We start from the raw sequence: 13,113 nt of genomic DNA, 5'->3' as shown, positions 1-13,113 counted from the left end.
CCAGGCTCCCCCCAGCGCCTGCCCGGTCCCCGAGGCCATGCGTGCCGTGGCGTGGCATGGCGGCGGGAGGAGTTGGGCTCTCCGGGGCTCGGGGGGCGGCCGTGCCCTCCATCAGGGCTGGGGCCGCCGTTCGTCCCACGAGTGATCGGAGCATAATGCCAGTGGCCCTGGTTAAGTTCCCAGATTAGCTGTCATAATCCCGTGTAAACACCGCCCAGCGGCCCCTCGGGGAGGCGACGGCAGCACTGGGGAGTTACACGGGATTTAGCTTGTTTACCAGTCGATTAATGCTGGGGGGCAGGGGCGGGGGCAGGGGCTGGGCTCCCCCCCCCCTGCAGTCAAGGTCACCCCAGCAGGAGGCAGGAGCGGGGCGGGGCGGGGCGGAGGGGGCGAAGGAGCGCGTTCCCGGCAGATGCCGCTTCCACATGTGCTGCTCTGTCTTTATTCGAACGCACGCGCGTGGCGGCAGCCCGTGCCCCGTGGCCGGGCCCCTCGGGAGCCTCCACGGACCACGCTGGCCACAAGCGCCAAGTCCGCGGGCCCCCCGGGGGGGGGGGGGGCTGCAGCTCCTTCCGTGGGAACAAGTGCAGGCCGGGGCCGGCCGGGCAGCTGCGGAAGGCACGATCCGAAGTGGCGCTGGTCCGGCTGCCGCCGCCACGCGTCCGGGACCACGAGGAGCCTGGCCGGCGCCTGCCGGGCACGGGGGCTACTCCGTCAGCGTGATGATGTCGTAGTGGACGGCCGGAGGCAGCTGCTGGGCCTGTTCGGCGGCAGGGTCCGTGCCGAGGGGGGCCTGGGCCTGGGCCATGGCGGCTTCCGCCACCGCTGCAAGAGACGGGGGGGGGGGGCGGATGGGCCAGCCGCATGTGCCGGGCACGTGGGGCCAGTGGAGCGAGGAAGCACAAGAGGCGCCCGTGGGTGGGGGCAGGGCAGGGCAGGGCAGGATGGGGTGAAGATCCGACCCTGGGAGCAGTCCGGCCCTGTGGAAGACCGCCTTCCCCTCCCACGGGAACAGAGGGGGCTGCCACTCTGCCGGCAGGACCGGATGGGCAAGACGCCCATTTCCACCACCACCCCCCCCGGTCTGGCTGGCCCAACCGCCGTGCAACGGGATCGGGAGGGTGCCACCTTCCCCCGGCCCCGCACTTGCCTGCCCCCTGCAGGCCCGCCAGAGCCCCCCCGGGGGCCCCCGGAGCCCACCTGTCACGGCGGAGTGAGCCGCTGCCTCCAGCTGGGCCTGCGTGACGAGCTGCTGCCCCGGAGACAGAGGGACGTACTGGACCTGTGCAGCGCGGGGAGAAGAGCTGTGGGGCGGGCCACCACTGCCCCCAGGCAGCCGCCCCCCGAGGCCCGCTGGGGCTTGTTGCCGTGGCTTCTCCCCTCGCCCCGCCCCGCCCTCCCGGGGCGCCCGGTACCTGGGGCTCTTGCACGAGCTGGCCGCCTTGCTCGTACTGGATGTGCGTGATCTGCCCGTCCTGCACCTGGGGGGCGAAGGGTGGCCATGAGCGCGTGCAGAGGCCGGGGGGCCCCGGCGGGAAGGGCTCCGCTCCTGTGCGCCTCACCTGGAGGTGGTGGCCCTCGGGCAGGACCACGTACTCGTGGGGGAGCAGGTGCTGCAGGCCCTCCTGGGTGATGATGTACTGCACCTGAGGGAAGACGGGGACACTGGCGCTCGCGCTCTGGCCGGAGCAGCCCCGCACCCCACCCGGCCCGGCCCGGCCCCGGCCCCGGCCCCGTGCCGCACCCACCTGGTTCTCCGCCGTGACCAGGTGCTGCACCATCCGCCCATCAGCCGTGGTCAGGATCTCCCGGATGTACACAGTCTCCTCCTGCCGGGCAGCGCGAGGCCGAAGCTCAGCCCAGGCGCCCGGCTTGCCCCCCGCCCCCCGTGCCCCACGGACTAGCCCCTCCTGGTGTGCCAACACACGATTTAGCCCCGGGAGCCCAGGGCCAGCCCTGATCCGCGGCCGCTGGACCGCAGGTGCGGGATTCCAGGGGCCGTGGAGCGGGAGCCACACCAGCCAGAGTCGCCCTTCGGCAGCCAGGCAAAGCGCCAGGCTGGGAACGCTGTGTGCTCAGCGCCACGCGCGGATGCCCAAGGTGCTCGCGGGCCGTTCCGCAGGCTGCAGCGGGGAGAAGGCTGCCTGGGGCTCTCCGTGCCCCGGGCATTCGGGGCACAAGGCAGAAGTGGACGGAGGAGTGGAACAAGCCCCCCAAGGAAGGGGGAACCGGCCCCGGCGGGTGTGGCAGCACGCCACGGCCTCGCCAGAGGGGATGCGCAAGCCCAGTCCAGGAGACCGGCCGCAGCCACAGCCGCAGACAGAGAGGGCGACGGCAGCTGACGTTTTCAAAGGGCAAGCGGAGGGCACCAGCGAGAGCGGGCAGGTGGCGCAGCCCAAGACTTCGCGCCCAGTGTTGGCAGTTCTGCCTCCGATCCCCGGGCACGGGCGCTCCTCACAGCCGCTGCCCGGCGGGGTGCAGGGGTGTCGTTGCGCCCCGAGGGCCCGCAGCCGTGCGGCCAGTTCCGGCCCCAGCATTCAGGCCCGCCCTGCCGGGGCGCGTTTTGCCCTGAAGCGCCGTTGCTCAAACCGCATTCCCACCCACCCACCGAGGGCGGAAACCCGGCGAACTGCCCTGCCCTGCCCTGCCCTGCCCTCTCGAGGGCCCCTGGGCCGAAAGTGGCCACCCCGCCACCCCTGGGAGGACGGCCGTGTGTCTCAGGGGCCGGTTCTACTGGGGGTTCGGCACCATAGTGGACAAGCCTAAGCGAACCTTCCAGGACACGGGCTCCAGGCGAGGCTGCCCGGGCCGAGAGGGGCCGGGGTGCCCGGCGGGCCGTGCGTCTGTGCCTGCAAAGCCCGGCCTGCTGCAGCGGGCGGTTACCTGGCCGGGGACGGTCTGCTCCTGGGTCATGATGAAGTGCTCCTGCCCCAGGGCCTGCTGGAGCCGCTCGGGCGAGGCCACGGCCTGGCCAGACTGCAGGGCCGCTGTGCGGGGGGAGCAGAGCGCCGGGCGGCGTGTCAACGGGGCTGCTCGGGTCTCCCGGCGCAGCCCCCCAGCGGCATGGCGACGGGGACGCGGGGGGTGCCCCTCGCACGTGGCGGGGCCGGGGGCGCCCGCCCCCTCGACTCACTCTGCAGCGTGGCCAGTGCCTCCTCGTCGCTGCTCAGGAGGAGGGTCTGCGGGGCGCCGGGGGCCGACTCGGGCGGGGGCTTCCCCCCCGAGCTGTGCAGCCTCTGCTTGTGGAACTTGAGGTGGCCGTTGCGGTTGAACCTGCGGGAGAGGAGCCCGCGTCAGCCCGGCGGTGCCACGCACCCCCCCGTGCCCACGGCCCCAGCAGGCAGCCGCCCGGGAGAGTGGGCACCCGTCCCGAGCGGGCAGCCCCCGCGCCGCCCACCTCTGCCCGCAGACGTGGCAGGCGAAGGGCTTCTCGTTGGTGTGGGTGAGGGTGTGGCGCCGCAGGTCCTTCTTGTTCTTGGAGGCGAAGCTGCAGTGCTGGCACTTGTGCGGCCGGAGGCTGGCGTGCTGCTCCGTGTGGCTCTGTGGCGGCACAGAGGGGGCCGCTCAGCGAGGGCCCCCCCCGTCCCCAGGCCCTGCACGGGGCCCCTTCGAGGGGCGGGGGGCAGGCTCTCCCTGTGGGGAGCGCCACATCCCCCCACTCGCGCTCGGCCTGGGAGGTCAGCGGCTCCCCTGCGCGCTGCCCCCCCCAGCAGCCGTGCTCTGAGCGCAGCTGAGCCAGACCGCCCCTTCCCCTCGCGGTGGGGGGGCCACACGCCCGCGCAGCGCTCCTCGCAAGCCGGGGCAACCCACCCGGACGTCTGGCCACGCGGCGGCCGTGAAGGGGCAGTCGGGGCACTTGAAGGTGCTGGGCCCGACGTGGGCGCGCTTGTGGCTCTCCATCTCCGCGCGGCCGGCGAAGGTGGCGGTGCAGATCTTGCAGGAGAACTTCTTGGCGGCGGGGGCCCTTCCCTGCGGCCTCCTGGGGGGGGCGGCCTTCCCCGGGGGCTGCCCGGCCTTGCGTGGTGGCGCATCCCGCTCCTCAGGGGCCAGCGCGACCGCCTTGTGGGCCGACCAGGTCAAGTGCTGTGCCACCGGCCACCGCAGGCCCGCCGGAGCCGCTGCGGCCTCCCCGCTCGTCTGCCAGGCACAGGAGCAGGAGTCAGGCGGCTGCCGGGCCGGGCCGGGCCAGGCCGGGCCAGGCCGGGTCGCCCCCCCCCCCACCCCACCAGGCCGGGCCGGGCCGGGCCGGGCCTCACCTCTGCCGAAGACGGTGGCTGCTGTCCGCCCTCCTCCAGTCCGCCAGGAGCCAGCATGGCCGTGAGCGTGTCCCTGATCACGGCCCGGACCGCCTCGCTGGGGCTCAGGCCCTCCTCCTCCCTGCCAGGGCAGAGGCCAGAGAGCCAGGCTGTGGGAGGCGCTGCCACCCCGGCCCGCCCCTCCGGCTCGCACAGTTCCAAAGACCATCCTGAGCACGTCCCGGGTGCGCGACGGAGCAGGTCAGGCGTCCCCTGGCCGGAGGACACCGGCAAGCCCCCAGCCCTTCAACCCCCCGGCCCCCGCCCTGCCCGCGGCCCCTGCAGGCCGGCCACCGGCTCTCACCCGTACAGCGCGCTGCCCGCTTCCCCGCACGGGGTGATGATGCTGTATTCGGTGGCGCCTGCAAAGGGGACGGCGACCTGCTGCAGCTCTGAGCCCGCCAGGGCCGGCTCCTCGTAGCCCTCCGGCACCAGGGCCTCACCGGGCTCGGTCACGTGCAGCGCCAACACCTTGGCCGGGGGCTCCTCCGCCAGCGCCTGCGACTCGGCGGCCTTCGGCAGGCTGTCCGCCTTCACCACCGCCACCTGCGCGCCAGACAGACCCGGTGAGTGGGCTCTGGCGTTCAGGCGCCCGGCTGCGGGGCAGAGGCGGGGGGGGGGGGCTGGGCTCACCTCGAGCGTGCCAGAGGGCAGCTCACGCTGGCCACTGGCGTTCAGCAGCAGGTCCAGCGCCGTCTGTGCAGCCAGCTCGGCCGAGCCCTCCACGTCTGGGGAGCGGCAGCAAGCAGAGCGGGTGAATCCGACTTTCTGCCCTGACTGAGCGATGCCCAGGCTGCCCCAAGGGTCACCCATCCTGGCTGCACGACGCCAGGCATGGGCCGGGCGGAAGCAGAAGAGGCTGGGGCGCCTCCCTGAGGGGTGGGAAGTGGCACCGCCGGCAGTCCCGCTTGGAGAACCGTGGCACGCAGGCCGGGACCTGGCAGCACCCCTGCTGGACACGCCCCCATGACTTCCAAGAGCTCACGGGGCTTGCCTGGTACTCAAGGCTCCCCAGAAGCCCTTGCATTGTGCCCTGAACCCTCCCCCCGGAGGGCCCCCGCACACACCTGGCTCATAGATGATGGTGGTCCCTTGCAGGGGCTCTCGGGAGAGGATGGGGGGCTCCGGGGCAGGCGAGGCTGGGGCCGGCTGGTAGGCCTCCTGCTGGGAGCGAGAACGGAGGCAGTGCAAGGCGGGTGGCTGGGGGGGGGGCGGGGGGCGGGGGGGCACTCACCGGCAGGCTGGCTGCAGGAGGCTCCGCGGCCACCTGGCCCTGGCTGTGCTGCAGCTTGAGCTCCTCGATCTGCTGCAGCGTGAAGAAGGGCCGGCGGCGGCAGGGGGGCTCCTCCGGGTGCTGCTGGGCCCACTCCCCGAAGCTCTCTGCGTGGCGGCACTGGACGTGGAGGCGCAGGTTCTTCTTCTGCTTCGTGCTGAAGTGGCAGAACTCGCAGGCGAACGGCTTCTCCCCTGCAGGGGACAGCGGCGCGCGGGCTGAGCCTCAGCCACTCCCCTTGGGGACCTGGCGGCTGGGAAGGGCCGAGGGGGCGTTCCGGCTCCCCCTTGGGGGGCCCTGCCAGGGCGGAACAGAGGGGCAGCACTGGCGCTCCGGGAAGGCGGCGAGGGATTTTCCGGTGCCCGACCGCAAAAGCCCCAGGGCCACTATCCTGGGAGTAAAACCACCATGCCGCTTGAAGGGGAGGCGCTGCGGTACAGCCCATAATAATCTGCCCAGGTTTGGTCTATCAGGCCAGCGCTCCTGTCACTGGGCGGGCCAAGTCCCGCCGGGGCTTCAGGTGGGACTCTTGGCCGCTTAGAGATGCTGGCAGGGTCAAGCCAGGCCTCCTGCTCCGGGGAGCCACGGGGGCCGCAGGACCGTCCCGCGGCCCAGTGCTCCCGAGGCCCCTCCAGCAGGCGGCCGCCTTCGCGCTCTGGCTGGAGCCCAGAGGGCTGCCGAGGGGTTTTGGCAGTGGCCCCGAGGCAGGAGGGCGGGTTCGGCTGGCAAGCCACCAGCAGCTGGGGGGCCTCTTGGCCCCACGAGAATCCTCGGCATGGCTGCAGGGCGGTGCGCGGACGGCACTCAAGCCGGCAGGGCCCGGCACTCCCTGCTCCCCTGCTCGCGCGGGAAGGGGCACGGAGCGGGACCCTCCGGCCCCAGTCTGGGGGCAGTGCCCAGCCTGAGCCGCGGAGGCAGGGGGCTCCCGGGGCAGAGGACTCTGCAGGAGCCCCCGCGGGAGCGGCGGGGCTGGCAGCCCGGTGCCAGCAGGCCCTGCCGCCAGGCACGTCCGCCCCCCAGCCCACGCCCGGGGCAGCAAGGCCAGCCCCCCCGCGGCCCCCACCCGTGTGCTTGACGGCCACGTGGGAGAGCAGGAAGTCCTCGCGGACGGTGGCGTAGGCGCAGAGCCGGCAGCGGAAGGGCTTGTCGTCCACGTGCAGCAGCTGGTGGTTCAGCAGCTGCTTCTTGTCCTCGCAGGCGTGTTCGCAGAACTCGCACTTGAACCTGGCGGGGGAGAGCACGGTCACGGGGCGGCGGGGGCCCCACGGGCTGGGCCCCCGCCACCCGGACGCGACGCGACGGCTACCAGTGCTTGGCCACCGCCTGGATGTGGGTCAGCAGGTGCATCTTGAAGGTGTAGCGCTTCTTGAAGGACTTTCCGCACTGCAAGGAAGCAAAGGGCGCCATTCGCATCGCGTGCGCAGAGGCGCCGCCCCCGCCCCCCGCCCCCCCTCCACCCACCTTGTCGCACATGTGCGGCTTCTCGGTGCTGTGCGTCTTCATGTGCTGGGTGAGCCGCTTCTGCATGGGGTAGACGCGGCTGCACACGGGGCAGGGGAAGGTGCTCCGCTTGGGGGGCTGCGGAGACAAGGAAGCCCCGAGCCTGAGCAGGGCGGCCCGGGGGCGGAGGCAACCGCCAGCCCAGCCGCGGGCGGCAGCGAGGCCCAGCTCCCCGCATCCGCGGCAGCAGCCCGCCCCGAGCCGAGCGGGACGCGCGAGCGCCGAGCCCTTCCCCGAGGCGGGAAAGCTACGCGAGAGGAGGCCACAGCGCCGAGGACGGCGCACTCACCGGGTCGGCTCTCTTCTTCCTAAAAGAAACGGAGAAAAGAAGCCGGTCAGGCAGCCGAAGCACAGCCTGGCAGAAGGGGCGACTTGGGCCCCCCGCCGAGTTCATTGCCGCGACGGGGGCGCACGCCAGGGTCCCCGCGGGGTCAGCAGAGAAAAACGCCGCCTACTTGTCGCGGTTGTGCACGGCCGAGTGCCGGATGACGTCCTTCTTGTACACGCTGGTGTAGTCGCACTCCTCGCACTTGTAGGGCTTGCTGCCCACGTGGTTGAACATGTGCTCCTGCGGGGGCAGAGAGACGGGCTGAGCCCCGGGCGCCTGGGGCCGCCGGGGCCGGGCACCTGGGGCCGCCGGGCAGCTCACCTTCAGCGAGGACCAGCGCCGGGAGCGGTAGCTGCACTGCAGGCAGCGGAACAGCTGCGGGTCGCCTCCCTCGTGCGAGTTGACGTGGAAGCACAAGTCCTCGTGGGTGAGGAAGCGGGAGCTGCAGATCCGGCACAGGAAGGGCCGCATCCGCGGCTTGCTGGACCTGTCGCTGTACCTGCGGCAGCGGAGGGAGAGGCGCTCGGCACGGGGGCGGCACGGGGGCAGCCCTCCTCCCGGGCACGCAGGCATCCGCTCACCTCCGCCCCATGTACTTGCGGTACTTCTTGCCCAGGAAGCAGTGCGGGGGCCGGCCTCGCCGCCGGGGGGCCGCCTCCGGTTCGGCCTGCGAGGAGGGGTCCCTGTTCTCCGAGTCCGACTGGCTCACGGAGGGCTCCACGAGGCTTTTGCCACACGCAGGCGCCTGGTCGGAGGAGCTGGCGGCCTCCGGGCCCGGCTGCTCCCTCTGGGGGGCACGCTGTGATGAGACTCCAGGCTCCCCTTCCTCTCCACCTGTGGGAAAGCGTGGCATGAGTCAGGGAGGCCGACGGAGGCGGCTCAGATCTGGGGAGACGCAGGGCTCCCGAGCCCGGGAGCAGGCAACGGCGCCTCTTTGGCAGGGGGCCTGGAGGCGAGCGCAGCCGCACGCGAGAGCAGGACCAGGACCGGAGGAGGCTGCCATGTGGCCCCGAGTCCAACCTCCCGCCCAGCGCAGGACTCCGGCTAAAGCATTCCTCACCACGAGTTCTTCCTGAAGCAAGCCAGAATTTGGCTTGCTGAAATGTGAGCCCGTTAGAACAACGAGGGGCCCGCTCTCCGGGAAGGCCAAGCAGAGATCCCATCCTGCCTCTCTGAGACAGCCTTTCAAGGACCTGCAGATGCCGCCATCTCTCCCCATCGTTTTCTCTTCTTGAGGCTTTGCTTCCAGGCCCCGGATCATCCTCTGAACCCTTCCCAGCTTGTCTGCATCTTTCTTAAACAACGGAGCCCAGAACTGGGCGCAGGGCTCCCGATGGGGCAAAAGGGAGGGGAACCAGGACCTCCCGGAATGCATCCCGATACAGCATTTGCTTTCTCCCGCCCTCATCACAGTGCTGACTCGGACTCAGCTGTGCGACCCAGAGCATTCAGGGCTCCTTCCCGCTTGCAGTGCTGCTGACCCAGGCATCCCCCAGCCGCGCATTCGACCCTCTCTTCCTACATGCAGAACGCAGCAGGTGCTCCCACTGAGTTCCACTCTGTGGCTGCAGGCCAGTGCACTGCAGCCTATCACAACCGCCCTGGAGCTTCACGGAAGCATAGAAGGGCAGGATTGGAAAGGGCCAGAAGGCCCCCGGGTCCACCCCCTGCTCAGCGCAGGCCGCCCTCCCACTCACAGGGCTGCCCAGTTTCGCCGCAAATGCCTCCAGAGGGGGAGAGCCCGCGACCTCCCCAGGCAGCTGCTTGCACCGTCACGTCGCTCCGGCAGCGAGCCAACTTTCTGGTATCTAGCCGGAAGCTGGGTTGTCGCAACTTGACTCGATGATTCCGTGCGCCACGCTCCGGCATCCGTGAGAAGAGCGCTTGGCCTTCCTCTTGCGATGGCCTCGTCCGTCCCCCAGGGAATGAGCTCTCCCAGCAAAGCCGCTGAGGAGTGAGCCCTGCCTCTGGACAGCGCGGGCCGCGACACGGCAAGACTCGGTGTGCCACTGCAGGGGGAGGGCCCCCTCGCCTTCCTCTCTACCAGGCCCGCTACTCTCGGTCATGCCACGTCTGGGAAGGAGTCCACAAAACGGCAGTCCAGAGCACACCAAGACTGTGAAGCGCACACGCTGCACCAAAGCCTGAGCCTGGCGGACCAGGCTTCTCGTGTCCCGCTTCTGGCCATCGTGACGTCTGAGCAAACGACACCACAGGAAACTCCCAAGAGGCCCAGAGACTGCCGGCACCCACGCCGTTCCCACAGCCCCCCTTTTCAAACCAGACGCAGGAGAAGACTGCAGGAAGAGCGCCCGGTGCTTCCAACGGTGGTGTGGGAGCAGCATTCCCAACAGGGGTCACAGAGGGCTGAAAAAATGTGCCCAGAAACCCAGAGCACACGATCGCGCGAGCACAACCACAGGCAACGGCGTGTCGCCTGCACTGACTTCCGGTGTGGCTGGGGCGCCCGGGCCATCGCTGGCCGGAGACACGCTCAACCGGCACCTCGCACCCAAGGGAGATCCTGGCGCTGGGCTGCATTTCTGAACATGAGTGCTCGAAAGGTGGGGAGAAAGCAAGCCCAGCACTGGGGTCTGTTAGGAAAACACCAGGGAACAGATGCTATTAATCACTGCGGTTCTGCTGATGCTGCGACGCGCCACAGAAGTCTTACCCTCTGGCTGAGGGGGGACCTCCAGGCGAGGGAATTTGCGAGGCCTTCCTCGACGCCGCGGCTGCCGCTCCTCACTGGAGGTGGGAAGGGGACGGCTGAGCTTGGGCAGGCGCCCCCGGGTCTCATCCTCGGCTGGGTTGTAGTCACTGTCATCTGCGATGGAAGAAGCGAAACGGACGCGCGTTCAGCCGCACGACGGGGTGCGTGCAAGAGAGCCCGGCGGTCACTCACGCGGCCTCCGATCAATACCTTTCGCGTCATCGATGGCGCCGGCATCCACAATGTCCTCCTCCTCTTCCTCCTCCTCCTCCTCCGGCTTCTTGCTTTCGAGGGTCTTTGGCACAGGTGCCCCTTTACGCGGGCGGCCCCTCTTTAGGCTACGAGCCGAGGCTGGGAAAGCAGCAAGGCGGTTGCTGGCATGGGCCCGGCCTCCTCCTCCCGAGCACCCGGCCTGGGAGAGGCTGCCCGGCTCCCCACCCCGGGGGGCACGTGCAGAGCTCATATTCACCACGCGAGGGCATCTCACTCAGCACCCCAAGCTGGCGCGCGCTCGCTCCCCCACTCCTTCCCCCAAGGTCTGCTGCCTCACAGAGCCATCCAGAGAGACCTCAGGATCCAGAAGAGGGGTGGGGCTGAGAAGCGAATGCCAGGGCCCTGCCGTGCTCCGCCTCGCTCACAGGTGCCCGTCGTGCCAGGCCCAGTGAAGCTGGCTAAAGCCACCAACCGCGCTCCCAGCACGTGATGCCAGGTCCTGCCGCACAGCAGCCCTCCTGCGGCGGAAGGCCCGGGCCACGCGAGCCGCCCTCCGCTGCCCGCCGGAGGGGCCCCCCACGCCACATCCCGCCCCGGCCAGGCGCACCAGGCTGGAAGTGCCGCTCCCGCATGTGCTGGATGAGGGTCTGCTTGGAGGCGCTCTTGTACCGACACATCTTGCACTTGAACTGCTGCACCACCACCACCTCCATCAGCAGCTCCAGGCTTTCCAGGTCGGGCTCCCCCGTCGGGCCGAGCTGCCCGGGCTGCTCCGGTGGGCTGGGCTGCTCCACGCAGGTGGAGGTGGGGCCGTCGGCCACGGCCTCAGCTGCCAGGGCAGAGCTGGCCACGCAGGGCACAGCAGGCGCACCTGAGGCCGGGGAGCAAGCACACGCAGGGCCGGTCGGGAGCACGCCACAGCTGCACGCACCGCCCCCAGGCTCCCCTGGCCACAAAGGCCCCTCCAGCCGCCACCACAGCGCCTGCTGGCCAAGGCCGGGACTGCCGCCTCTCAGCCTTCCCAGCCCCGACCGAAGGGCACGGGGCTGCTTGTCCGGAAACGCCGTCCATCAGGCAGGCAAGAAACGCCCAAGGGCCTCTCCTCACCATCGTCGGGGCCCTGCAGGATGAGGTACTGGGTAGTCTGTGCCCCGCCGTCCTCCTCGCTGGTCGCAGCGATGCATCCTGCACCAGAACAGAAAAGGAGCTTCCGTTTCTTGCAGGAACTGTGCCGCGGACGGGCAGCGACGCACACGAGTCACGGGAAACGGCAACGGGAGGAGGACCCTCGCTCCCGTGCCTGCAGCTCCTCCCAACTCCCTCCGAAATCACTGCTCGCTCACTCTGGATGGCATCCGGTCCAATGGTGGACTCTATGATCTTGTCGATGGTGGAGCCCAGGTCAGACGAGGTAGAGGCTGCGGAGTCGGACACAACGGGAGCGCCCTCTACAAGGATACTGGAGTGAACCAGGCCCGGAGGGGACTGGGAAGCCAGGGCGGACTGGCTCGCTGCGGAGATGCTGGAGACCAGGGTGGATTGTGCGAGGGAGGAGGAGTCTGGCAAGTAGGCCCTGGGCAGGTCATCAACGCTCGAGCTGCTCTCGGCTACTTCTGCCTGCACAGGGGGAGGGAAAGCGGCTGCCGGACTCCGGTCGAGTCCACATGGCCAGCAGGAGAGCAGCAGCAGACGCCCCCGGGCTCTGGCTGCTTCCACCAGGCGGCCTGTGTTAGCCTTCTTCCCCTTGGCCCGCTCGGTCCCACCCCAGCTGGAACAGGGGGTTCCCCACCGCAAGGCAGGCCTAGAAGTGGCTTGCTCCATACCAAGGAGACCCCTCCGCTGTCTGAGCTCTGGCCTACGCCAGATTCATCGGCTTCCGAGAGGGTGATGGCCAACAACGCGGCATCACTGCTATCTGCAGACATGGCCTCCGAGGTCTCCATTCCAAGGCCACTTTCCGAAGGCTCTTCCTGCTGCCCCAGCCGAGGGGCTGCATCGCTGCTGCTTTCCACTTCGTTCTCTGCTTCCATGGCCAAAGCTGCAGGGCAAAGAAAATATCCCTCACTTTTCACCAAGTTTCTGGATATGGCATATACTGCTACCCATCATCTTCTGACAAAGTGAACCGCAACTGCAAATACTGAACCATGAAAAAATGGGTTCTGTTCACAAAACAAAAGGGACCCCACTGGATCAAAAGACAAGCCAACGGAGCAGCTGTTTCAAAGCTGCAGCTCCGAAGTTGCCTCTCCAAATCAGCACGATGGGCCTGAAACTGCACCGCTGGAGCTGTTTTGCTTGTAATGCTCACCTGAACGCAGCGCCGGAATGCAATGGGAACAGTCCAAGGTGGGCCAAACCACCGCGCTGGCTGTTCTTGCAGGAGAGGTGGGCTCAGGGCAGTCCGGCACCCAGCAGCTTTCACGCTAAACAGGGAGAGGAGGGCCAGTCAACTCCCCCAGGAGACCCATGCGCCCGCCCGGGCCCCGCGCCGCAGAGGGCAGGCCGAACCCTGCCCTCGCGTTATTCAGAGGCCGCCAGAAGCGCGGGCTCGGCGGGGGGCGCTGCCTGCAGGCGGCCACGTCCAGGGAAGGGGCGGCCGTCGGGGCCCACCGGCCCGGCCGCTCGGGCCGCCTTTGGGCGCCCGTCATTCGCACGAGCTGCGCCCGCGCTCCCGCCGCCAGGCCAGGCATGGCAGCGCCCGAGGGGGCGCCGCGCCTGCGGGGGCGCCGCATCGCGACCGGCAGGCGCCCTGCCTCGCCCCGCCCGGGCGGCGGCGGCGGTCCCGGCG

The 13,113-nt window shown here is 69.9% G+C and overlaps 1 protein-coding gene across 5 annotated transcripts in view; it reads right to left on the bottom strand.

Annotated features, from left to right (window-relative positions):
- Positions 1 to 570: 570 nt before the first annotated feature.
- ZNF335 (zinc finger protein 335) overlaps positions 571 to 13,113 on the bottom strand; it is a 12,951-nt gene continuing 408 nt past the window's right edge. For 2 of the 5 annotated variants that reach the window (XM_044421298.1, XM_044421302.1), the window contains exons 2-29: positions 12,634 to 12,748; positions 12,146 to 12,360; positions 11,666 to 11,939; positions 11,430 to 11,507; positions 10,930 to 11,193; positions 10,320 to 10,460; positions 10,071 to 10,223; positions 7,978 to 8,230; positions 7,718 to 7,895; positions 7,524 to 7,636; positions 7,358 to 7,376; positions 7,030 to 7,146; positions 6,875 to 6,951; positions 6,632 to 6,792; positions 5,530 to 5,762; positions 5,363 to 5,459; positions 4,929 to 5,023; positions 4,600 to 4,841; positions 4,257 to 4,377; positions 3,811 to 4,137; positions 3,398 to 3,540; positions 3,134 to 3,273; positions 2,884 to 2,987; positions 1,749 to 1,829; positions 1,563 to 1,646; positions 1,416 to 1,481; positions 1,201 to 1,282; positions 571 to 825 (exon numbers count right to left, since the gene is read on the bottom strand). In XM_044421298.1, the coding sequence (XP_044277233.1) occupies positions 707 to 825; positions 1,201 to 1,282; positions 1,416 to 1,481; positions 1,563 to 1,646; positions 1,749 to 1,829; positions 2,884 to 2,987; positions 3,134 to 3,273; positions 3,398 to 3,540; positions 3,811 to 4,137; positions 4,257 to 4,377; positions 4,600 to 4,841; positions 4,929 to 5,023; positions 5,363 to 5,459; positions 5,530 to 5,762; positions 6,632 to 6,792; positions 6,875 to 6,951; positions 7,030 to 7,146; positions 7,358 to 7,376; positions 7,524 to 7,636; positions 7,718 to 7,895; positions 7,978 to 8,230; positions 10,071 to 10,223; positions 10,320 to 10,460; positions 10,930 to 11,193; positions 11,430 to 11,507; positions 11,666 to 11,939; positions 12,146 to 12,360; positions 12,634 to 12,748 (4,092 nt within the window). In that variant the 3' untranslated portion in view covers positions 571 to 706. The remainder of the gene's footprint in view (positions 826 to 1,200; positions 1,283 to 1,415; positions 1,482 to 1,562; positions 1,647 to 1,748; positions 1,830 to 2,883; positions 2,988 to 3,133; positions 3,274 to 3,397; positions 3,541 to 3,810; positions 4,138 to 4,256; positions 4,378 to 4,599; positions 4,842 to 4,928; positions 5,024 to 5,362; positions 5,460 to 5,529; positions 5,763 to 6,631; positions 6,793 to 6,874; positions 6,952 to 7,029; positions 7,147 to 7,357; positions 7,377 to 7,523; positions 7,637 to 7,717; positions 7,896 to 7,977; positions 8,231 to 10,070; positions 10,224 to 10,319; positions 10,461 to 10,929; positions 11,194 to 11,429; positions 11,508 to 11,665; positions 11,940 to 12,145; positions 12,361 to 12,633; positions 12,749 to 13,113) is intronic. The other 3 variants (XM_044421299.1, XM_044421300.1, XM_044421301.1) reach the window with 3 other exon arrangements.

The sequence above is a fragment of the Varanus komodoensis genome, unplaced genomic scaffold (assembly GCF_004798865.1).
Source record: "Varanus komodoensis strain SLA01 unplaced genomic scaffold, ASM479886v1 scaffold117, whole genome shotgun sequence".
NCBI lineage: Eukaryota > Metazoa > Chordata > Lepidosauria > Squamata > Varanidae > Varanus > Varanus komodoensis.
The sequence above is the reverse complement of the archived record's forward strand: the minus strand, read 5'-3'. Positions and strand labels throughout refer to the sequence as shown.